The 25,459-nt window shown below is 40.2% G+C and overlaps 1 protein-coding gene and 1 long non-coding RNA gene across 2 annotated transcripts in view; one reads left to right on the plus strand and one right to left on the minus strand.

Annotated features, from left to right (window-relative positions):
* LOC128642102 (uromodulin-like) overlaps positions 1-25,459 on the minus strand; it is a 90,243-nt gene that overhangs the window by 61,680 nt on the left and 3,104 nt on the right. The window contains exons 3-5 of the mRNA XM_053694763.1: positions 23,132-23,287; positions 21,283-21,521; positions 17,297-17,422 (exon numbers count right to left, since the gene is read on the minus strand). Coding sequence (XP_053550738.1) covers positions 17,297-17,422; positions 21,283-21,521; positions 23,132-23,287 — 521 coding nt within the window. The remainder of the gene's footprint in view (positions 1-17,296; positions 17,423-21,282; positions 21,522-23,131; positions 23,288-25,459) is intronic.
* The window catches only part of LOC128642103 (uncharacterized), a 214,353-nt gene that overhangs the window by 12,210 nt on the left and 176,684 nt on the right, over positions 1-25,459 (plus strand). The gene's annotated exons all lie outside the window — the stretch shown is intronic.

Here is a 25,459-nt window from a genome sequence, read left to right on the forward strand (position 1 = left end):
GTTTTCTTTGTATGCTCTCTCATACATGCAGCCATAGATACGGACCCTTTATAGGCTTACCTCCAGTCCTGCTTCAGTCCCTGCTTTAACCCTGTGTGTGTTAGCCGATAAATGCTAGACAAAATGTGCCTCTTTTTTCTCCTATGTCATTCCAGCTCAAATGTCTTTGTATGTTAACGTTCTTATACACAATGTAGATATGTATGCTAGCTATGTTGCGCTGATACAGGCAAGTGTCAAGTTATACTCTCTGTAGGTAACTATCTAAAGATGTATGTATGAGTAGCGGGAGCCCAGCATGTGCACATCTTCTATCCCCCTCCATACATAGATTGTGGTTTACACTCCCTGGGTTTATCTATAGGCTAAGGTGCCCCTAGTAATCGGCAGAGATGTCTACCCTCCCCTAGCTCATAGAGTGCTGTCCCATAAAGAATGGTATAAGCCCCCATAACTTAGAACATCCTGCCTTTACTCAAAGCAGGCTAACACATTGCACCCAATTCTTTATTTGGACCTCAGGAACCACCCTACTCTTACTTAACTGTGGTCTCTTTCACAACCCACATACATTGTATTACCTTAAGGCAATACAAGCACACACTGCATTCCCCTGTGGACAGAGGATGCTCTATATTGCAGAATGCCTCAGGGAGGCTGTATCTGGATTAACCCCCTTGGCAGCACGTTGTTCTGATGATAAATAATTGATGTTAACAATGTTGATGTTACTGTTTTAATGTTGAATGGTTAATTTTTATGTGAACACCACTGATTTTCTCATTATCTTAACACTGACAAATATGTTCTTATATTTCTCATTTACATCATATGACAGGCGTAATGGCCGTCACTCCAACTTTACATACCCCCTGTCTACCCCCCCCCTTACCTGTGCGACATCCCTCTTCTCAAGAACTTTCTCGCTGGCAGAAGAGCCCATAGTTACTACCAATCACCTCCTCCCCCCACAACCCATACCCAACACAACCCCTCCTCTATAAGGAGCCCCCTTCACTAAGGAGAACTATCTAAGCGGTTTCTCTTGGCAATAGCGCAATCAATAGGAAATATCATATTGAAACCTTATATAGTGTTATTAAAGCTGTAAGGGTAACCCTCCCCTCTCCATCCCCTTTCATCCCAAGTCTGCCCTATCGTCCTCCTTCTTCCCCCCTTTTTTTCTTCTCTTCTTCCCCGCCGTAAAGCAAACAATTTAACGCAACTATGTCTCTAATATGTACCTCCCACAATGTTAGGGGGCTTAGCATGCCAAATAAAAGAATCAGGCTTATGAGTTACCTCGCCCATGCTCAGTCAAAGGTTGTTTTTCTACAGGAGACTCACTGGGCGGTGGGCGCACCTATCCCCTTAAACTATAAACACTACCCGGTAGTAGAGACAGCCTCCTTCCCAGGGAAATTGAGAGGCGTTGCGATTCTGATACATAAGGGTGTACTTTTTGAAAAACTAGAAACTCATAAAGGCCCCGAGGTAGATATCTAATTTTTTACTGTAAGTTAGATGACATCTGTTACAGAAGCATTAGTTATTTTGTTGTGAAGAAACTTATTTCCCAGCAGCAATGCCTGAACCAGCCAAGCCAGCGCCTAAGAAGGGCTCCAAGAAAACTGTAACAAGTATCATTTCATAAAGGGTTAACTCTGTTCAGTTTTGAGAAAACTATTTTCTGAGGCAGGTTTCCTAGCATATTGTGTACTGTAATTAAGTTTGTGATAAGCATTCACTGCTAGGTGATAAGAAGGACTCAATTGTTTTCTTGTGTGTACTTGTTATCTGCGGTGGCCTGTCCAAGGGCTTTGTCTAAATGTGTGATGGGGGATTTTATGCTTCCCCCCCTGGGAGTGCCCTGTGTGCATGTAACCTAAATAAAAAGCAGGCTGGGCATCCCAGTCCTCAGTTCTTGGTTGTCCCTCAATCGCAGCGTTGACTCGTTTTTGTGGGCAGAAGGGTATCCTAGCTGTACTACAGCTAAGGGGGATTATTCTACATTTGCGAGACTCATATAGAATACTATGGAAAGCAGTTTCTCCCCTCTTCAGCAATAGGAATCCAGGCTACTAAGCGGTCCATCTCTCAGCGAGACTAAGGGTAACCGTAACATTTGGCGGCAGCGGTGGGATTTTTCCTGGATTTCCTAGGAGAGGTACAGAACGGATGGAGAGCGCTTACGAAAAATTGAAGCGTACAACCCTAAAGGATTTACTTGAAAGCAGAGGGGGGTACGCCAGCAACCGGCCGAGGAGAGAGCTGATCGCAGAATTGACCGAACTGGATCAGAGCTTCACAATGGCGGAAACACCGACCACGATTAGTGACGAAAAAACCAGGATTGTCCGGGAGAGGCTCTCACTGTACGGGCCGAACCCCTCCATGGAATTGGTACAGCAGTTGATGGCGGAAGCGGACAAGGATATACGAGAGACTCGAGCCCACGAACTCAACCTAGCGAACGCACACCGCAATGCTGAAGCCCCGCAGGTAATCATCCCTGTCGAAAATGCTGGGAGGCCCAAGATACCCTATGCGGCATTTCGACCCTTCCTAGAGAGCGAGACAGGGATTGATGAATATTTGGCGGACTTCGAAAGGCAATGTGCCCTGCACCAGATTCCCAACAGGGAGTGGCCCACGATATTGTCTGGGAAACTATCCGGGCGAGCCCTGGAAGCCTTTCGTACTCTGGGTGCTGAGGAAGTGACACAGTATGAGCTAGTTAAGGAGACACTGTTGCGACGGTACGCAGTAACTCCGGACGCGTATCGCCGACAGTTTCGGGGCACGAAAAAGAAGCCTAACGATACCCATATGGAATGGGCGCACCGAATGCGGAGAGCGGCAAATCACTGGATGAGCGGAAGTAAAGCGGTGACTGGTGAGGAAATTTTACAATTGTTTCTCTTAGAACATTTTTATAATGGCATGGAACAGCAAGGGAAGGAATGGCTGCGAGACAGGCGACCTTCTACCTTAGAAGAAGCAGCCAAATTGGCCGATGAACATTATGACTCCCGTCTTCACGAACCCAGAGAGGTTTACCGTGCACCCCCTCGTGCTGAATTCCGAGCCCCGGTGCCCGCAGGGCCCGCCCGACACTCAGGACCACCCAATAACAGCTCTGAGCGTCCCAGACCGACTTGCCACCGATGCAAGCAACCAGGGCATTTCATGGCTAGCTGCCCCCTTAATACGCACCAGACACCCAGGAATTACAATTACCCCTCTGGGGCATATCGTCCGGCCCGGACCCTCTGTGTTAACCAAGAGGCCCCTATGGAGGAATATTTGGGGCCGCTTCACGAGGCGGACCCTGTATATGCTGCCTCAGATAACCGCCAGCACCATCGGCAGAAGGTATGGCTCGAGGGGCGATCTACCGAGGGATTGAGAGACACAGGGGCTACTATCACGCTGGTACAGAGTCATTTGGTGCCGGAGCACAAGCGATCTGGACAGACTGTGGCCGTTAGAGTGGCGGGGGGGGATGTGTACAAAATTCCAACAGCTAAAGTGCATCTTGATTGGGGAGCGGGAAAGGGGGCTGTGAACGTGGGCATAATGGATAATTTACCTGCCGAAGTACTACTGGGCAATGATTTGGGCCCCATGACTTCTGCCTATGCTCCAGTATGCAACAACGAGGCGGACCCAGTGACTACACGGGCCCAAGCCCGGACGGAGCGAGAACTCTCACCAGTGCGGGAGACACAGGTAAGACCTACCCCGACATTGCCTGACATGTTAGGCCCCATACCCTGGGACACCCCAGATGCTTTCGAGACAGAGTCTAAGACTGACCCGACCTTACAAAAGTACCGGGAACGAGCAGAGACCGGAGGGGGCGGGGCAGATAATCAAACATTCTTATGGGAAAAAGGGAAACTATACCGCTGGACAGAGAAAAGGGGACAGCGTAGGCGACAGCTGGTAGTGCCCCATAAATACCGTCAAGAAATCCTCAAGATAGGCCATGACATCCCCTTAGCAGGCCACCTAGCTGTAACCCGTACCCTACACCGCATTACTCACACGTTCTTTTGGCCAGGGGTACACGCCGACGTTAGAACTTACTGTAACACCTGCGATGTGTGTCAACGAGTAGGAAGGCGAGGCGATCACCCTAAAGCCCATCTAGTAAATATGCCCATTGTAGAGGAACCCTTCAGCCGGGTTGCTATTGACCTAGTGGGACCACTGGCTACCCCTAGTCCCTCCGGTAAGCGCTACATTCTTACCGTAGTGGACTACGCTACCAGGTACCCAGAGGCTGTCGCCCTATCCAACATACAAGCGGATACGGTAGCGAATGCACTAGTACAGGTGTTCTCCCGGGTAGGATTTCCAAAAGAAATCCTATCCGACCGAGGCACCCAATTTACGGCTGAATTGACCCAACAACTCTGGCAGGTTTGCAAAATTAAGTCCCTCCTGAGCTCCCCATACCACCCCCAGACGAACGGGCTGTGTGAGAGGTTCAATGGGACCCTCAAGCAAATGCTCAAGACGTTCACTCAGGAATACCGAGACTGGGAACGCTTCCTGCCGCACCTCCTTTTTGCTTATCGGGAGGTGCCCCAGGAAACGACAGGGTTCTCTCCCTTCGAGTTGCTCTACGGAAGAAAGGTACGGGGACCCCTAAACCTGATCCGGGAGCACTGGGAGGGAGAGATGGAGACTGACGGTGTCCCCATTGTGCCATACGTGCTGGAACTCAGGGACCGAATGGAGCAATTAGCCAAATCCGTGCGGGCTAATCTCCAGTCGGCCCAGAGAAGACAGAAAGTATGGTACGATCGGGGGGCCCGAAAGAGAATCTTTACCATAGGACAAAAGGTGTTAGTACTTAAGCCGGTGAAGACAGACAAATTGCAGGCGTCCTGGCAGGGCCCCTACCAGATCGTAGAGAAAAGGGGAGACACCACTTATGTGATAGCTAGCTGCCACGACAACAATCTTAGAAAGACATTCCATGTAAACATGCTCAAGGAATATTTTGAGCGACCAGAAAACGTGACGGCCGTATGTTGTTCCCCTCAGGAAGGCCCCGACAGTCTACCCATTCCAGACCTATTAGAAAAGAGTCTCCCCACAGGTATAGTGGCTCAGGTTCAGATAGGAGACCGACTTAGCCCCACTGAAAGGGAGCAGCTCAACCAACTCCTACAGTCCAAACACCTCACCTTCTCCCCGAAGCCAGGGTACACTACTTTAACCACCCACCAGGTAGATACTCCGGGACAAGCTCCCTTGCGCCAGGCTCCGTACCGAATCCCCGAAGCAGTTAGGATAGGAATGAAGAAGGAGATCGATGAGATGCTCCAACTCGGGGTAATTGAGCCCTCCGACAGTCCCTGGGCCTCCCCAGTTGTCTTGGTGCCCAAGAAAGATGGGACCACCCGGTTCTGCGTAGACTATCGGAGGCTCAATGAAAAGACCGTGACGGACGCTTACCCTATGCCCAGGGTAGACGAGCTACTCGATCGTATAGCCAGGGGAAATTACCTGACCACTATTGACCTCTGCAAAGGTTACTGGCAGATTCCCCTGGCCCCGGAGGCTATCCCCAAGTCGGCATTCGTCACCCCATTCGGCTTATATCAGTTTAGGGTAATGCCGTTTGGGATGAAGAATGCCCCAGCTACATTCCAGCGCTTGGTGGATAGGCTCCTGGATGGCTTCCAGAGTTTTGCTTGCGCCTACCTGGACGACATAGCGATCCACAGTGAGTCATGGGAGGACCACTTAGCTCACATAGGAATGGTTCTGGATCAGATCCGGGCTGCTGGCCTGACTCTGAAGCCAGAAAAATGCCACTTTGGGATGGCCGAGGTACAGTACCTGGGTCACCGGGTGGGGTGTGGAAAGCAGCGACCAGAGCCGGCCAAGATAGAAGCTGTCGCCAATTGGCCCACCCCCATCACTAAGACTCAGGTCCTAGCCTTCCTGGGCACGGCAGGGTACTATAGACGGTTCGTACCAGACTACAGCACACTTGCCAAACCCCTGACTGACTTGACCAAGAAGAACTTACCTCGACAGGTCCTGTGGTCTCCCCACTGTGAAACGGCTTTCCAGGCTCTCAAAAATGCTCTAATTAACGCTCCTGTCTTGGCGGCTCCAGCCCTTAACAAACGTTTTATCGTCCACACAGATGCTTCCATGTTCGGGCTGGGAGCCGTCCTCAGCCAAGTAGGCGAAGATGGAGGGGAGCATCCAGTTGCCTACATCAGCCGGAAGCTCCTGCCCCGCGAAGTCAGCTATGCAGCGGTCGAAAAGGAGTGTTTGGCTTTGGTGTGGGCATTAAAGAAATTGACTCCCTATTTATATGGGCAGGAGTTCACTCTGGTCACCGACCATAACCCGTTGGTGTGGCTGAACCGGGTCTCTGGAGATAATGGCAGGCTATTACGTTGGAGTTTATCGTTGCAACCCTTCAATTTCACCATTACTTACAGACCTGGGAAACAGAATGGCAACGCCGACGGGTTGTCCAGACAAACCGACCTCAGCCCCGCATAACCAGCGGTCTGGACAGCCTTAGTCTGCCCCGAAAAGGGGTCAGACCGTGTCTGCCAGAGTGTTCCACAGAAAGGGAGCACTGTTACAGAAGCATTAGTTATTTTGTTGTGAAGAAACTTATTTCCCAGCAGCAATGCCTGAACCAGCCAAGCCAGCGCCTAAGAAGGGCTCCAAGAAAACTGTAACAAGTATCATTTCATAAAGGGTTAACTCTGTTCAGTTTTGAGAAAACTATTTTCTGAGGCAGGTTTCCTAGCATATTGTGTACTGTAATTAAGTTTGTGATAAGCATTCACTGCTAGGTGATAAGAAGGACTCAATTGTTTTCTTGTGTGTACTTGTTATCTGCGGTGGCCTGTCCAAGGGCTTTGTCTAAATGTGTGATGGGGGATTTTATGCTTCCCCCCCTGGGAGTGCCCTGTGTGCATGTAACCTAAATAAAAAGCAGGCTGGGCATCCCAGTCCTCAGTTCTTGGTTGTCCCTCAATCGCAGCGTTGACTCGTTTTTGTGGGCAGAAGGGTATCCTAGCTGTACTACAGCTAAGGGGGATTATTCTACATTTGCGAGACTCATATAGAATACTATGGAAAGCAGTTTCTCCCCTCTTCAGCAATAGGAATCCAGGCTACTAAGCGGTCCATCTCTCAGCGAGACTAAGGGTAACCGTAACAACATCCCATACACCTTAGCTAGTTATTATGGCCCAAACTCTGGACAGATTCAAGCGCTCAGAAATTTCCTAAGACTACTAGCCACCCACAAGACTCAAAACCTACTCTTAGTAGGTGACTTTAATATGGTCCTAGACACAACCCTAGACAGATGCTCACCAAAGCTCAAACCTTATGACCCCCAAACCTCAGGAACCGCCAAACAATTCACTAATCTCATTGCCCAGTATACAGTAATCTATTTGATACCTGGCGATCCCACCACCACTCCTCTAGGGACTATTCCTACTACTCTGCATTCCACACCTATACCAGAATTGATTATATTTTTTGTGAACCCCGGCTACTAGACCACACTCAGTGCACATGCATAACTGTTCATGGTTGGACCACTTCCTGGTTCAGATGTCCATGAGGGCCCCTAACTGTATGTCCTCCAGACCCTCTTGGAAGTTACCAGAATATCTTCTCTCAGCCCCAGAGCATGTTGTGTACACGCAGAGGGAAATCGACAAGTTTCTAGAGATAAATGACGACGGTTCAGTTAATTACTTTTGCCTATGGGGCTCCCTTAAGACATATGTTAGGAGGCTATTTAGCAAGCTTAAAGCAGAGTATAGAAAACATCTGGGAGGGACCCTAGCTCAACTCCATCTAACTCTTCGGGACTTAACCACTTCTCACATGGCATTGCTAGATCCCCAGGTACTATCCCAAATAGAAGTTACTAAAGCAAAAAAAAAAGGCGCTGGAATCTAAAAGATATCAAGCGCAGACTCGTCAATTTAAACAAGGGAACAAAGTGGACCGGTTATTAGCTAACAAGCTCAGGCAACGGACTGTGGAAGCCCGTATCCCATACATAAAAATGTAAAATGGAATAGTTTGCCTACTGGCGGATATAGGCAAGGCTTTTGCCAATTATTATTCCTCCTTATATAATTTAAAAAAACTCCCCAGAATCCCCCACCCCATCCATACAACACATCCAAGAATTCTTGGACTCACTTTCCCTTCCAGCTTTATCTGATGCCCAGAAAGACTTACTCGATTCTCCTTTTTGTGTAGAGGAGGTGGTCTCAGTCATTAAAACTCTGAAGTCTCACAAAGCCCCAGGCCCAGACGGGTATAGCAACCTTTTCTATAAAACATTCCTCCCGCAACTTTCCTCTCTGATTACTAGAGTTCTCTTGCTAGCCAGACAAACTGTCTCTCTTCCCTCTGAACTACTAGAGGCTTTTATAGTAACCATCTCTTTAATCAACACAGATGTGAAGATTCTAGCCAAACTTATGACCTCCAGACTGAATCAAGTTCTTCCTTGGTTAATCGATTGGGACCAAGTGGGTTTCACCCCTGGTAGGGAAGGGCTGGATAATACCCACAAATTCTTAACATCTATTTCGAAGCTAAAAGGCTGGACCTTCCTTGCACAACCCTAGCACTTGAAAAAGGCCTTCGATCGGGTGAACTTGGCCTACCTATTCGAAGTCCTGAGCAAATTTGGTTTTCCCCCGCATTTTTAACTCATGCATTAAAGCATTATATTCCACTCCCTCAGCATCTGTGAGAGGTTTAGGATTCCATTTCCCCGTCTTCCCCATCACAAATGGAACAAGGCAGGGTTGCCCCCTGTCCCCACTGATATTCACTCTTATTATGGAGCCACTTGCAGAGGCGATTAGGAGTAGTCCGGATATTCAGGGGGTTGAGATTGCAGGGACGACGCAAAAGACTATATTTCGACAAAAAAGTCTATATTCCTGGGGAATCCCTCCCATTCCCTTCCAACTCTCTTTAACTTACTACATCATTTTGGTCAAATTAGCTTCTACAAACTCAATGTTAGCAAAACTGATGCCTATGTCATTAATTTATCAGATAAAGAACTTGCAGAATTTAAGAGAACATATGCATTCAATTGGTCTTAACAAAAGATCAAACACCTAGGAGTGTTTTTCTCCTGCAATACTTCCACTATAATTGAGTCCAATTTTTACCCTCTCCTACAACATTTCCAAAAAGCGCTGACAAATGGAGTGTCCTGTGTATCTCCTGGATGGGACGTATAGCAGCGTTCAAGATGGTTCTACTTCCCAAACTTACATACCTTTTTTGCTCACTTCCCATTCCAGTACCTAAATCCCTCATAGGTAAATTTCAGCTAGTTTGTAATAGATATATTTGGAGGAACAAATACCCTAGGGTAGCCACGAGAATAATGCAGCAACCGCTCCTCAGTGGGGGTGCAGGTGCCCCCAACTTAACCTTTAATCACAAAGCCTCAAGGCTAGCTCATATTCTCTCCTGGAATGCGGCATCCTGTAGCAGCAAGTGGAAGATCTTGGAACAAGCAACACTACCTAGCTCACTCATGTTACTGGATCTCATATGGCTGCCCAAACATGTCAGATCCTCTTACAAGATCCAAAACACAATTATTTCACATGCCCTTCACTTGTGGGATAGAACCTGCTCACTACCACAAATTGCTCCTCATCCTTCTCCCATCCACTCTCTTACAGGCCTTCTCACAGCTCTCAAGGATTCACATCCGACTCTGTGGCAAGACTATGGCATAAATTGCATAGCCGACCTGTTTCCTAATGGGCACTTCATTACAACATTGCAGTTCTATTCTATTTACAACCCACCACAAGTCTACTGAGATCGTGGGGTTTCCTAGATTGGCTATTGCGCGAACTCACTAACTGGGAAAAAAGATGGCTTAATAGCATCAAGGTTCCTTCTAGCGCTTTTGATTTCATATAGGGATCTGCTGAACTCCCCTACCTTCTACAAATCAGCCTATATTATGGCCTGGGAGAGAGCCCTTCACTTCCATGCGGAGCAGGACGAGTGGTCCAGAGCTGTTGCGCTTACCAGTCAGGCCCTTCATTGTATCACCTTGCTAGAATTATACATCAAAGTCTGCACACAGTGGCATCTCACACCACTCAGACTTTTTAAAATGTATCCCCTAAATTCCCCATTGTGTTGGAGAGGCTGCGGGCTGGTGGGATCGCCAGTCCACATATGCTGGGAGTGCCCTGCACTGCAACCTTTCTGGAATGAGATTTCACACAAATGTAAAATACTAGACCCTCTCCTAGGGACTACCCTGCAAACCATCCTATTCCACTTGGACATTAAAACATCCTCAACCCCGACTGACCTCCTTAGTATATATTTACTCATTGCAGCTAAGCTGTCGATAGCCAGACTTTGGAAACAAAAGACGCTTCCTACCAGGGGTGACATAGTTAAAATAATGACCTATTTAGAACTCATGGAAGACCCGATTTTTACTCAACATAGTAAACCACTCCTACACTCGCAGATATGGAAAGTAGGGAAACAGCTAGATAAACTTTAAAACCTTTGAATACATGAGGTTAGGATATCTTGGTCTGAAAAGAGTTTCCCTATACCCTGCTTGTCTGACCCCCCTTCCCCTCTCCCCCCCCTTTTTTTTCCCTTCCCCAGCCCAAGCCACCCCTACCCTCTCCCAGGTTATTCTTGTCAACAGACTATGTTTACTATTGCATCTTTGCTTCATTTAGTATTCATTTTTTACAGAATTTAATGCTACAATATATTAACAAAATGTATAAATGTTACAGTCCCACTTTGGTTTCGTACTTTGGGCATCACACTGTCAAACCCTGTGCAACTGCCCCAGGCAAATATACCCATGTTTTCAGTCCTTGATTTACAATGTCATACCATCTGCATGTATTTTCTTTATATGTAATGCCTGTTTCTTATTCAATAAAAATATATATATATATAAAAAAAGATATCAAGGGTCCCTTATAAACAATTTTACACATAGAGCAAAATTGTGTATCATAAGAATAGTCGTATCATGTTTTTTTAATACACGCCACAATATATATATATATATATATATATATATATATATATATATATATATATATATATATATATATATATATATATATACCAAAGTGTATATAGACCAAAGTGTAGGTGAAAAACTTCAACCACTGTGGAAGGCTGGGCCAGGCGGTAGAGGTTTCTGAGACTCATCTTACAGTGTTGCTGTTGTAATTCCACAAATATTGATTTGATTTGGATTTTTTTAACTAATAAAAATAAACTATTAACATAAAAAAAAAATAATATTATATAAACATTCAAAATTCGATATGAACAAACGAATGTATCAAAATTTGTTTTAAATTTCAAATTTTTAGAAACATTCTCCCATCCCTAGTGACAGCCATCAGCCAATTACAAATGCACATATGTATATTCTGTGAATTTTTGCACATGCTCGCTCAGTAGGAGCTGGTGACTCAAATGGTAAATATAAAAAGACTGCACATTTTGTTAATGGAAGTAAATTGGAAATTTGTTTAATACTGCATGCTCTATATGAATAATGTAAGTTTAATTTTGACATGAGTGTCCCTTTAATGGAAGTAACTTGGAAAGTCATGTTAACCCCTTCACTGCTGTGACTTTTAGAGAAGAACTTGCCCAAGATTCTGTAGAATGTTTAGCATTTAGAGCCTTGTTTTTTTATTTACCTATTAAAACTATATATTTTTTATTTACCTATCAAAACTCTATATTTTTTATAACTTTTGATCCAAGGTATTGATCTATGCTCATTTTATTATATTTCATGCCACCATTTCACTGCCGAATGCAATCATATAAGAAAAACCAATAACTTTTTTACAAACTTATTTACATACTGCTTGTGTAATCATGACACAAATGATTGTAAAAGCTTCTCTGGGATCCCCTTTGTTCAGAAATAGCAGACATACATGTCTTTGCCATTGGTTTTTGGTAAAAAGAAAGCCGCTAATTGCAACTGCTCATTATACTTCTATTATTCCCTGCAGTGAATGGGGTTAATCAGGTAGCTTGTAAGGTTAATTTTAGCTTTAGTATAGAGATTACGCTCCCACCTGACACCTCCCACCCACTGATCCTTACCTGATCCCGCCCAAACATCTTAGGTACTGGTAGACAGTCTGCCAATCTAAAGTTTTAATGCAATTTTTTTTAAATTAATTATTTATTTTTTGTTTATATTTTCTGCAGTGTAGGATCCCTCCTTACCCTCCAACCTACCTCATCCCTCCCTGATCCCTCCCAACCAGCTCTCTAAGCGTCCCCTCCCCCTTTAACTTGTGTCCGCCATGTTAGGTACTGACAGCTGTCTAACTATATATATATATATATATATATATATATATATATATTATTTTTTTTCTATAGTGTAGTGGTCCCCCACACTTCCCCCCCCCAGCAATAGTTAGTTAGAGACCCCCATCCCATCATTTTTCTGTTGTGTAGTTCCCCATCCCTCTCCCTTTATTTTTATTTTTTCAGCTGTGTAGGGCCATCCCACTCCCAGCCCCTCCCTCTTTCCTCCCCCCTATGCTGCTGGACCGCCCACTCACCTACAGGATTCCCTCCCACACCTACCCCGGCACCAGCAGATGAGCACCAGCAGATGATCGATACAGACGGTGACACACATAGTGTTACCATCTGTAATGATCTGGCATCTGCCTTCATATGGAACCAGCGCACCAATTGTAACTTAACCCCTTAGACCAATACAATGTATATATACTGTACATTGTGCGGTACTTTGCTTATCGTACCCCACAACATATATATATATATATATATATATATATATATATACATATACATCTGAGCTGCAGGAAGCTCTAGCAGTCTCAGCTGTTAAGCTAAAGCTGAGAGCTGAAGTTCCTGAACTCCAGAAATCTGCCTGCATTTGTAACTTGAGCACGATCGGTACTCCGGTTCCATATGAAGGCAAACACCAGATCGTTACAGATCATGACACTGTGTGTGTGTCACTGTCTGTAACGATCATCTGCTCGTGCCGACAGGAGGTGTGGGAGGAGATCCGGGAGGTGGGTGGGCAATTCAGTAGCGGAGTGGGGAGGGAGGGAGAGGGTGTGGCAGGGCCCTACACTGTGGAAAATAAAACTAAAGGGAGAGGGAGGCTAAGGGTGCTATGCTACAGAAAAAGGTGGGGTGGAATGTGGGGGGTCCCTAACTAATGATTATGGGAGAGGAGACCACTACAATACAGAAAATAAAATATTAATAATAATAATAATAATAAAAAAATAATAATAGGTACTGGCAGACAGCTGCTAGTACCTAAGATGGCAGAAATAGTTAGAGGGGGAGGGTTAGAGAGCTGTCTGGGAGGGATCAGGGAGGTTGGAGGGTAAGGGGGGAATCCTACACTGCTGAAAAAAAATGAATTAAGAAAAAATTGCATTAAAAATATTGGCAGACTGTATGCCAGTACCTAAGATGGTGGTGACCAGTGGGGGGTGAGGGAGGGAACAGAGCTGTTTGGGAGGGATCAGGTAGGGATCAGGGGGTAGGAGGTGTCAGGTGGGAGGGTAATCTCTACATTAAAACTAAAATTAACCTTAGAAAGCTACCTGATTAACCCCTTCATTGCTAGGAATAATAGAAGTGTGGTGCACAGCTGCAGTTAGCGGCTTTCTAATTACCAAAAACCAATGGCAAGGTCATACATGTCTGCTATTTCTGAGCAAAGGGGATCCCAGAGAAGCTTTTGCAATCATTTGTGCTATGATTGCACAAGCAGTATGTAAATAATTTCAGTGAGAAACCCAAAGTTTGTGAAAAGTTAACATATTTTTTTTATATGATCGCATTTGGCCATGAAATGGTGGCATGAAATTTATCAATATCGGCTTAGAGCAATACCTTGGGTTGTCTATTTAAAAAAAAAATACAGTTGGACAGGTAAATAGAAAAAATAAGGCTCTATTTCTGTTTAAATAGAGTAATAGCCAAAATGCTAAAAATCATTATTATTATTGGGCAAGTTCTTCTCTGAAAGTCCCAGTAATGAAAGGGGTTAACAGCCGAGACTGCTATTTATTTATACGTTGTGCGGAACGATAAACAGAATATCACACAGCATATATATATGTCACATTTGCTTAAGGGGTTACAGTGCATGCTTTATCTGAATCATAAAAGTTTAATTTTGACTTGGGTGTCCCTTTAAGAAACCCTGATGTTCTTGCTAAACCATATACATATTTCAAAAAGGCTAGTTTAATCAGTGTCACTTCTAATGGATTTTAATGTCAAAGAATGCGAATCCGGAACTGAACTTTAGGTTTTACAATGACACTTTTTGAGCTATGTGGAGTAGGATCACATAAGTGAGCCTGGTGCCACATATTTAAGAAGTAGAAACTGCTTTTTCTTCCTCTCCCCCACCCAGAGGTGGCAAAATCAATCACTCCAATACTCGCTTGTTTAGGGGTGATTGACATTCCCTACTCTAGCACAATTATTTGTGTCAGAAACCTCTTGTATAATGTTAAATGTTTCCATGCAGTGCAACATTGCAAGTGGCGATTGCAGACGGACAAGTTCACTACTGTCTACCTGCAAGGATGGTCAATTTTTGACCGTAGTATATTGTGCAGAATCTGTTTACTTGCTGAAGCATATCACTCAGTTTTTAGTCCCTAGCATTCTAGACCATGAGGCTCAGAGCACAGCCAGGATTACTCAGGAGAGACGTTGGGAAGTCCTAGGAGCAGCATTCTCAGGGAGAGGTTGGATGATTATGGGTGTAGAGAGGCATAGGGGTATGTGAGTGGTCCTTGGTTTTCTTCTTTAAAAATCAGGACATTGGGGTCACTTTATTAATTTATCAAAAATTAGTAGTGAGCGTAAGTGAGAAAGTCTGACCCCTACAAATTACTGTCCAACACCAAAATTTATTAAAAAAAAAAAAGCATGGGAAGGGATATATTCGCGTGAAATCAGGTGTGAAAGTTGACAAAGATTGATAAATTAGAAGCCAGACTAGATGTGGATCATTTTAATATTAATTAACCCTTTAGTTTTTATATTACTGAAAAAGTTACATAAAATACCACTAATGTTGTATGGACAAGCAAAATATAATTGCATTATACACATTTATTAGAAATATTATATTTACCATGTAGCAATCCCTCTGGCATGAACACTTATTATACAAAGTTGAGCATCACATGCCATCTGGGCATTCAGGGAGTTAAATGCTTTCTATTGCATGACATTTCTTCTCTTTCCATTGGTGGTCTAAAAGCAATATGTGTGAAGTCTATAGCATCTAATACATTTGAAATGCCAGCAATTTCGGAAAGAATTAAGTTTTAGTGATTACCATTCTTTAAGTGTTTCAGGGAGGCAAACACAACGCTTAAATATTGTGTACTTCTAATACAGTCCGTAGGTGCTTGGATAATGTAGGTTGACTTATACCAATCACAATATTGGAACCACCTGGTGGCCAACAATTTTAACACGCATTATCTCACAGTCTGTTAGAGCTTTAAGACAACAATGGGGCAAAAACAATCTTGGCACCTTATGCACTTTCTATTTTATATTGTAATACATTTAGATTTAGATCCAGCAGTGATGTACAAATTCTGATTATGCTCCCAGGGTATGTCTGAAGCTCTCTCATAAGTCTTGGGAAATGCTGTAAGCATTTTAAACAAGTTGGACTCACTCAGCTGTATGCAGGTGAAGTTTGCTCAAAATTCACAATACACTTATTTAACTGTCAGAAAGGCTAAATCAAATTAAATTGTAGTGAAAACATTTCAGTTTAATTTGCAATAGATGCAAACTGAGACTTTATATCAGCCCCAGGTGTTTTCCTGTTACCTTCTCTCTCCCCAGTAAAATGATGTATCCCAGAGAAGTGTAAAGTAATATAAAATAGAAAGCATTAAGTGTAAATGATGGAGAATTATCATGTCATGCAGTGCTATATTGCACTGGGCTAGTCTCTCTTTCAAATACAGAAATGCCGGGAACACCCCTTGGAGAAGTAAATCAAAATTTGCCTTTTAAGAATTTCACTAGAGATCTAACAGTGCTGGGGGATCGTTTTAGATCATCTCACCTGAGCAGAGATCTTTAGATCGTGAGGCCCCAAATGAGAACAGGTAAAGATACTAAAGTGGCATTTTATGGACTCCCTCGGCTACTTCTGAAGTGCACAAATCCTAAATTACGTAAACAAAATGAACTTTTGGTTTGTTTGCAGATGCTTTGTAATACAGTGTTTAGTTGCTGATATATACTAAATGCATATATAAGATTATTTTAATATAACCAGCAGACTGGGCGGGTAGAACTAAAAGGGACATGAAAGTAAATATTTAATTTTTGTGGTTCATACAGAGCATTTTAAGAGACATCTCAATTTACTTGTATTATCAAATTTACTTAAAGGGACAGTCTAGTCCAAAACAAACTTTCATGATTCAGATAGGGCATGTAATTTTAAACAATTTTCCAATTTACTTCTATCACCAATTTTGATTTGTTCTCTAAGGGTATTCTTTGAAAGCTAAATCTAGGAGGTTCATATGCTAATTTCTAAGGCCTTGAAGGCCGCCTCTTAGCTCAGGGCACTTTGACAGTTTTTCACCACTAGAGAGTGTTAGTTCATGTGTTTCATATAGATAACATTGTGCTCATGCACGTGAAGCTCCTAGAAGTGAGCACTGATCGGCTAAAATGCAAGTCTTTCAAAAGAGCTGAAATAAAGAGGCAGTTCGCAGAGGCTTAGATACAAGGTAATTACAGAGGTAAAAAGTATATTAATATAACCGTGTTGGTTATGCAAAACTAGGGAATGGGTAATAAAGGGATTATCTACTGTATCTTTTAAAACAATAAATATTCTGGTGTAGACTGTCCCTTGAAAGGGACACCTAGGTAGGTGCAGGAGCAGCAATACTGTGAGCTAGCTGGTGATTGTTTGCTTACCAAATGTGTCCAGTTATCTCCCAGCAGTGCATTGTTGCTCTGGAGATTAATTTAACTATGTGTTTAACCCATTTACAGGGGGTAAATAGAGGATTTTATTAATGTACTATTGCTTGCTTATAACTAACTCATAAGAAAATTAAACAGATACAAAATAACGATTACCATTGTTTTGTTCTCTTTGAAAACGGAAATTACAGAAATAAAATAATAAAAAGGTACTTACTGCACTGTTAGATGAAAAATAAACATTTTTAAAAACATGTCCATAGCTTTGAGTGGCAATATCCTTATAAATGACAAAATCTGCAGTTTGATCACTGTAACAGATGCCGGTAGCCAGAAAAATCACCTAAAACCAACAGAATAAATTCATTTGAATCTTTTGAAAACAAAAAAGACCCTCTAAAGTTATTTTACTTTACACTTAAAGGGACACTAAACCAAAACATTTCTTTCATGATTCAGATAGACCATGCAATTTTAAGCAACTTTCTAATTTACTCCTATGATGAATTTTTCTTCGTTCTCTTGGTATCTTGGTAAGCTTAGGAGACGGCACATTATTGGTCCAGCACCTGGGTTGCACTTGTTAATTGGTGGTTAAAGGGACACTGAATTTACATTTTTTCTTTCAGGATTCAGATAGAGCATGCATTTTTAAGCAACTTTCTAATTTACTCCTATTGTCAAATTTTCTTTATTCTCTTGGAATGTTTATTTGAAAAGCAAGAATGTAAGTTTAGATGCCGGCCCATTTTTGGTGAACAACCTAGGTTGTCCTTGCTGATTCGACAGCACCAAGAAACAAGTGCTGTCCATGGTCTGAACCAAAAATCTGCTGGCTTCTTAGCTTAGATGCTTTTTTAAAAAAATAAAGATAGCAAGAGAACGAAGAAAAAATGATAATAGGAGTAAATTAGAAAGTTGCTTAAAATTGCATGCTCTGAATCGTGAAAGAGAAATTTTGGGTTCAGTATCCCTTTAAATGTAGCCACCAATCAGCAAATACTACCCAGGGTGCGGAACCAAAAATGGGCCGGCTTAAAATTGCATGCTCTATTTGAATCATAAAAGAAAAATAATTGTGTTTAGTATTATACCTTTAACTATAGGCAACTAATCATTAAAGACATAGTATATTCGATAAATGATTGTTAAACATACTGCCATTGCATAGTTATGCTATTCCTACTTAGAACCTATATACAGCATTTTTTAGCATATAAGACTCATGTTTTTATTACAGGCGTTCAAATATCCCGCATCTTATATTCCAAACTTCTGATGGTAAGTGGATGCCAGACCATATAAAATAGTCAACAAAATGTTTCATACATATTTTCAAGGTATAAATGTGTTGTGATACAAATGTTTCTACTCAACTTTCAAATGTTCCCTTAAAAATACATATATAATATATAAATAAATATCAAAATTAATTGTGCACTTAGACATGAACCCCACATTTTTTCTTCATAATTCAAATGGAGCATGCAATCTTTAACAAGGTTCCAAATTCCCCATCAATAATTTGGAGAGAGTCTCATCTCAAAAACTTGCACAAAGCCTATTTGACTCCGCGAGTCCTGGCAAGTTGGACTGCGGAAAGTGTCAATTGCACTAAATGTCGCCTTTCTAGAGCCGACATTGTCCATTATTTCTGGTCCTGCCCCAAAGTTAACTCTTTCTGGCTAAAAATAGCTTTTTGGTTGTCCTGTAAACTGACTCACAGGTTGGAGTTTGACATCTTTAAGGTTATTTCTCTTGCTGATAAAATACCTAATAGCATTAATCATAATCTTATTAATACAGTAATCTTTTTCAGTTAGAAAACAAATCCTAAAAAAATGGAAATCTCCTAAATCACTTAGACTTAAAGAATTGATTGATAACATTTACCATCAAATTACTCTGGAACAAAACTTAGTTGATGTGCAATCTGATACAAGTGTCCAAAGATTTATTTCAAAATGGAAAGATATAATTAAAGAGTTTCCTCACAATATTGAAAAACTTATACTCTATCTCTTTAGAAACTCTGACTCTGTTGTTTATTTGCAAGGGAAGGAAGCCCTGTTGATTGAGGAATTATATCTCCTACCTCTATTTTTGCTTAATTTTTGTCTTTATATTTAGTCTCTTATGTAGGATTTATGTTTATCCTAGATAGATGTTGCAGTAAAATCATTTAATTTAAGCGCTTCTGTTTACTTTATTTGTATTATTAAAATTCCAATAATACTTAAAGGGACAGTCTAGTCCAAAACAAACTTTCATGATTCAGATAGGGCATGTAATATTAAACAATTTTCCAATTTACTTTTTTCATCAATTTTGCTTTGTTCTCTTGGTATTTTTAGTTGAAAGCTTAACCTAGGAGGTTCATATGCTAATTTTTTAGACCTTGAAGGCCGCCTCTTAAGAATGCATTTTAACGGGTTTTTCCCCACTAGAGGGTGTTAGTTCATGTTTTTCATATATATAACACTGTCCTCATGCACATGAAGTTACCTGGGAGCTATCACTGATTGGCTAAACTGAAAGTCTGTCAAAAGAACTGAAATAAAGGGGCAGTTTGCAGAGGCTTAGATACAAGATAATCACAGAGGTAAAAATATATAAATATAACTGTGTTGGATATGCAAAACTGGGGAATGGGTAAAAAAGGGATTATCTATATTTTAAAATAACAATTCTGGTGTAGACTGTCCCTTTAATTAAGGTTTTTGTTTCGTGAGGCAAGAAAACCTCAAAATTAGTTTATTTTCTTGTTTTTGCTTGTCTAGAACAAAATATACAATCTAGTACATGTACTTATTCAAAATGTATTATGTTAAATTTACAGCCAGATTAGGTTTGTAAAATTGCTCTGGGTATTTCTCTTTTTTTCTTCCTTTTTGCTTAAAGACGTTGATTATTGGAAATCTTACATTTCTTATTTTATCTACTGTATGTGACTTTGTTTATTTTTAGTCTTTGTCTAACTTTTTTCATTTTATGTATCTGATACAGTGGATTTTATTTCTGTGCAATAAAATAAAATTAAAAAAATAGATATATAATATATAAATAAATATCAAAATGAATTGTGCACTTAGACATGAACCCCAGATATTTTTTTTCTTCATAATTCAGATGGAGCATGCAATCTTTAACAAGTTTCCAAATTACTTATATTATTAAAACAAATCATTCTCTTGGTATTCTTTGTTGAAGAAGCAGCAATGCACTACTGGGAGCTAGCTGACACATCAGATGAGCCAATGACAAAGACATGTATGTGAAGCCACAAATCAGTAGCTAACTCCCACTAGGGCATTGCTGCTCTTGAGACTACTTAGCTATGCTTTTTAACAAAGTATAGAAAGTGAACAAAGTAAATTAGATAATAGAAGTAAATTGGAAAGCTGATAAAAATAGCATGCTATATTGTAATCATTAAAGGGACACTGAACCCACATTTTTTCTTTCATGATTCAAATAGAGCAGCAATTTTAAGCAACTTTCTAATTTACTTCTAATTTACTATTATCACTTAGAAATGTAAGCTTAGGAGCCGGCCCATCTTTGGTTCAGCACCTGGGTAGCGCTTGCTGGTTGGTGGCTAAATGCAGCCAGCAATCAGCAAGTGCTATCCAGGATACAATTGTAAACATATTTTCAATTTACTTCTATTATCTAAATAGCATTTTTCTTGGAATCCTAGGTAGTTTTAGGAACAGCAATGCACTACTTGGAGCTACACAAGTGAACAGTTGCTCTTTTAGCAAAGGATACCAACAAAATGTAGCAATTTTGATAACAGAATTGGAAAGTTTTTTAAACTGGTATGCTCTATCTAAAAAATGGGGTTTCATGTTCCTTTAAGACACTGGTTTTCAATCCGCTCCTCAGGCCTCCCCAGCAGTCCAGGTTTTCAGGATTACGTTGGATGAGAGCAGGTGAAATAACCATGTTTACTAATCATCTGATTGGTTCACCAGTGCTCTAGTTCAGATATCCTCAAAATCTGACCTGTTAGGGAGCATGATGACAGGTTTGAAATCCAGTGCTTTAAGATATGGTATATGTTATTTCAGAATTAACACTGTGATCCTCATATTGACCTAAATACTGCTACAATGCCATTAAAATATTATAGGAATATAGGAATGTAAAAAGGTACTTACAATTTCATAACTATTCATGAATTATTTTAATATATCCCACCTTTATTTGTTTAGCATCTATCAGAGAATATATGCGATTCACTGCGTAAGTATCACTGTAATCTTTTGCAGATGCATCTGTTATAACAACGGCAAGAGAACCATATGGACTGTTTTCCAGGAGCTGTAGAAGACCAGCCATTGCTAGTTCCGGACAATCGCCCCCATCATATGGATAAAGTGACTTTACATAATAGACAAATTCTGTTGCTGAGCATGTTATACGAAGAGGTCCAACAGCTGATGATGGAAATTAAGAAAAAACTCATTATTACATACAGTAACTAAACAACAATATAAATCCCCTTCAATTTAAACTATGCAGATCTCCTTTGATCCCTGACATCTCAACAATTTAATGGAAAGCAGAACAATACTTTAGTTAGCCTTTTTGAACTTGCTTTCATAACTGTATCGGCAGTGACTAACTACCTTATCCTGTGAAAAAAACAATTTTATTTGTTGAAGGTTAAATTTACTTTCTTCTAGCCATAATCATAATCAGTAGTCTAATACAATTATACTGATATACACAGTGCCCATGCGATCTCTCTATATAACTTCTAAATATACTAATATAAAGTAATATCAACTGTCCATATCTGCAAGATATTTGCAAGAAATTGGAGAATTAGTTTTGCTTATTTAATTTGCATGTTCGACAACATTCTTTTTTTTATGAAAAGGTACCTTCAATGAGATGTTGTATCATAAGTTTATATAGTGACAGGAACCTGATATGTTTTTAGACACCTGGGCGCCTATTTATTAATGTGCGAGTGGACATGATACGAAGTAGCGTATCATGTCCGCCGCACATCGATAAATGCCGACAGCATACGCTGTCAGCATTTATCATTACACAAGCAGTTATTGTGAATTGCCTGTGCAATGCCGCCCCCTGCAGATTTGCGGTCAATCGGCCGCTAGCAGGGGGTGTCAATCAGCCCGATCGTATAGGATCGGGTGTGATTGATGCCTGCGGCCTCAGAGCAGACAGACAAGTTATGGAGCAGAGGTCTTTACCGGCGAGCCTGAAGGCTAGCGCGGAAACAGGGGCATCAAGCTCCATTTGGAGCTTGATAATTAGGCCACCAGGAACGCACTTCCCAGGGCTAGTAAGCCCTACTTAAAGGGCCACTGTAAGTAAATATTTTCTATGCCTGTTACTAACTAACTACCCCAAATAAGCTTTTTATCAATAGCATTTCATTAACATATCTCTACCGTATATCAGAAATCTTGTCTGCAAATTTAATTGTTTTCCAAACCCACTCCGTGGGTATCCTTTGCTCTGTACCAATCCGTTTACAATACCTAGGTTTCAAAATGGCGCTTTAAACACAAAGTTATTGGTTTAAGTATTTTGAACATGCAGTGCTGAAAATAGTGGGCAGGATAACGTGACATCATCGGCGAATAAAAGATATAACTTTTAGAACGTTATGAAACTTCGTTTTGGAGAAAATATAGGTCAGTAGGTTTTAATTAATGTTTATTAACTTTAATATGTTAGTTGTTTAGCTTAAAAACTATAACAGAAAGTAATCCTTTAAAGGGACAGTCTACTCCAAACTTACAGATATGTGAACTGGCAAAATATTTGGTTATTTGGCAGTACAGGGTCTTAAAAGTTAAAAGCTAGAATAATATTAAAATTGAACAACTTTAGTAATAGTACTTGACATAAAATAATTAAAATAATATGCGTTACCCTATGCATAAAGAATAAGCTGCACATTTGCTAATATTTTTATTTTCTAGCATTATGTAAGTCTTACATTAAATAACATGCAAAAAAAGCTACTCATTCCTGAAAAAATATATATATATATGTTTGTATATCATACTTGGATCATTAAATTCCATCAAGCTGTATTGCCGTATATCAGCAGAAGATCGGTTAGAAATGCGTTCAATGAGAAACTGGTTGTTTTCTGTCAGCTGCTGCATGGTATATGACATTGAGCCAGTTGTATCCACAGCATATGACAATGATGGGTAAACTAGATAAATAAATCAATAAAAAAAACACATTATTAATCTGAAGTAGATTGTAAGCTCTATTTTAAAAAGATCCAATTAATTTTACACACAATTCATACTTTACTTAGTAAAACTAAAAAGTGCATATATCTGTTGTTTATACATAAAGGGACATATAAATTGCTAAAAATTGCATGCTCTATCTGAATCATGAAAAAAAAATTGGGTTTCATGTCCCTTTAATGTTGTAATAAATAAAGAGGATTGGATCTGTCCGTTACCTTTCCTTTTACTTACACTGGTGGAATGGGAGATTTAAAGGGACCTGAAACACAATTTCTTTTCTTTCATGATTTAGTAAGGGCATTCAATTTTAAACAACTTTCCAATTTACTTTTATTATCTAATTTGCTTCATTCTCTTGAAATCCTTTGTTGAAAAGCAAATCTAAACGGTCTCAGTAGCTGCTGATTGGTGGCTGCACACAGATGCCTCGTGTGATTGGCTCACCCATGTGCATCGCTATTTCTTCAACAAAGGAAATCTAAAGAATACAGCAAAATAGATAATAGAAGTAAAATGGAATGCTGTTTAAAATTGTATTCTCTACCTAAATCATGAAATAAATATTTTGGGTTTCATGTCCCTTTAAATGTCTATATTCCTTAAAGCTCGGTTATAGCTCTCAATAAAGTGAGTATGTTTGTATTAAACAGTTTGTCCCAACATATACATAAGAGATTCATGATAATGGTGTGCATTTCTCCTTGAGGTTGTCCCACAATAAAACTAATTATATCCTTTTATTGTTTTTCTATTTCTTATTTTGAGATGCACAGTGTTTAGTTTTTTGGTATATATATTATTACTGTTTTTCTATGGATCTTACACTCTTGGTTGCTGTTTTGATTTGATCTTTTATGAAATGTAATTCATTCTCTTAGTATCCTTGGTTGGAATATAAGCTCCGTTCCATAACAGGATACTAAGATATGCTCAAGAGAGTGCATGTGTCTTCAACACTATTTGGCAGCAGTGTTTACAACTATGATTCTAATAAAAGTTCTCAAGAAATTCACCCTCCTGAGCATACCTCAGTATGCTCTCATGGAAAGGGGCTGTTTTAACAAAATGCAACAAAATAAATAGATACATTTGATAAAAGAAGTACAGTAAAAGTTTTGTTTTATTTCAATTCCATGCTCTATCTAAATTGTGAATGTTTAATTTGTACTCCTGTTTTCTTTCAAGCATGTTTAAAAAGAAATTGATTTTTTATATGAATAAAAAAAAAAAAACTTCTTTTGGTAAAGTCTTTTTTTTTCTGATAGTGTTTGATAGAATCATAGGCATCTAAAACTCCCATACTGTCTTCTACTGTCCAAATCAGTATTTTCATGAATTATTCCACAGCTGCAGGACTAATTTACAAGATTTCTCATTTGAAGTCAACGGAAAACACAAAACCCAGTGGTACTTTCAGTCCTTTCAAACGCTCAGAGGAAGAAGTTTTTGTACATAAAACACAATTTTTTTCTTTTATGTTTCAGATAGAACATACACTTTTAAACAACCTTCCATTGTACTTCTATCATCTAATTTGCTTCATTCTCTTTGTATGCTTTGTTGAAGGAGCAGTAATACATTCAAATATCACATTCAAATTCAAATATTACATTTATAAAACACAATTGTAGACTAGAAACACCATTTCGAATGTCACATTTAAAACACAGTATTAGACTAGAAATATTATTTCAAATTCGAATGTGACATTCGAATTCGAATGTAGCATTCAAATTCGAATATTACATTTATTAAACATAGTTGTAGACTAGAAATATTATTTAAAATTTGAATGTCACATTAAAATTCGAATGTCACATTCAAATTCCAATATTACAATTGAATGAATACATAGCTAAACATTCTATTATTCGAACAAATATTTTCGAATTTTATTGAAAAATTTGAAAACGAAAATTCGAAAATAGAATGTTAGAATGTTATATAAACATTCAAAATTCGATTCGAACGAATGTATCAAAATTCGTTTTAAATTTCGAATTTTTAGAAACAATCGCCCATCCCTAGATGAAAGCCATTGATAAGAGGCATATATATGCAACCACCAATCAGCAGCGTCTAAGCCTACCTAGGTATACTTTTCAACAAAATATACAAAGAGAATA

The sequence above is a fragment of the Bombina bombina genome, chromosome 11 (genome assembly GCF_027579735.1).
Source record: "Bombina bombina isolate aBomBom1 chromosome 11, aBomBom1.pri, whole genome shotgun sequence".
Taxonomy (NCBI): Eukaryota; Metazoa; Chordata; class Amphibia; order Anura; family Bombinatoridae; genus Bombina; species Bombina bombina.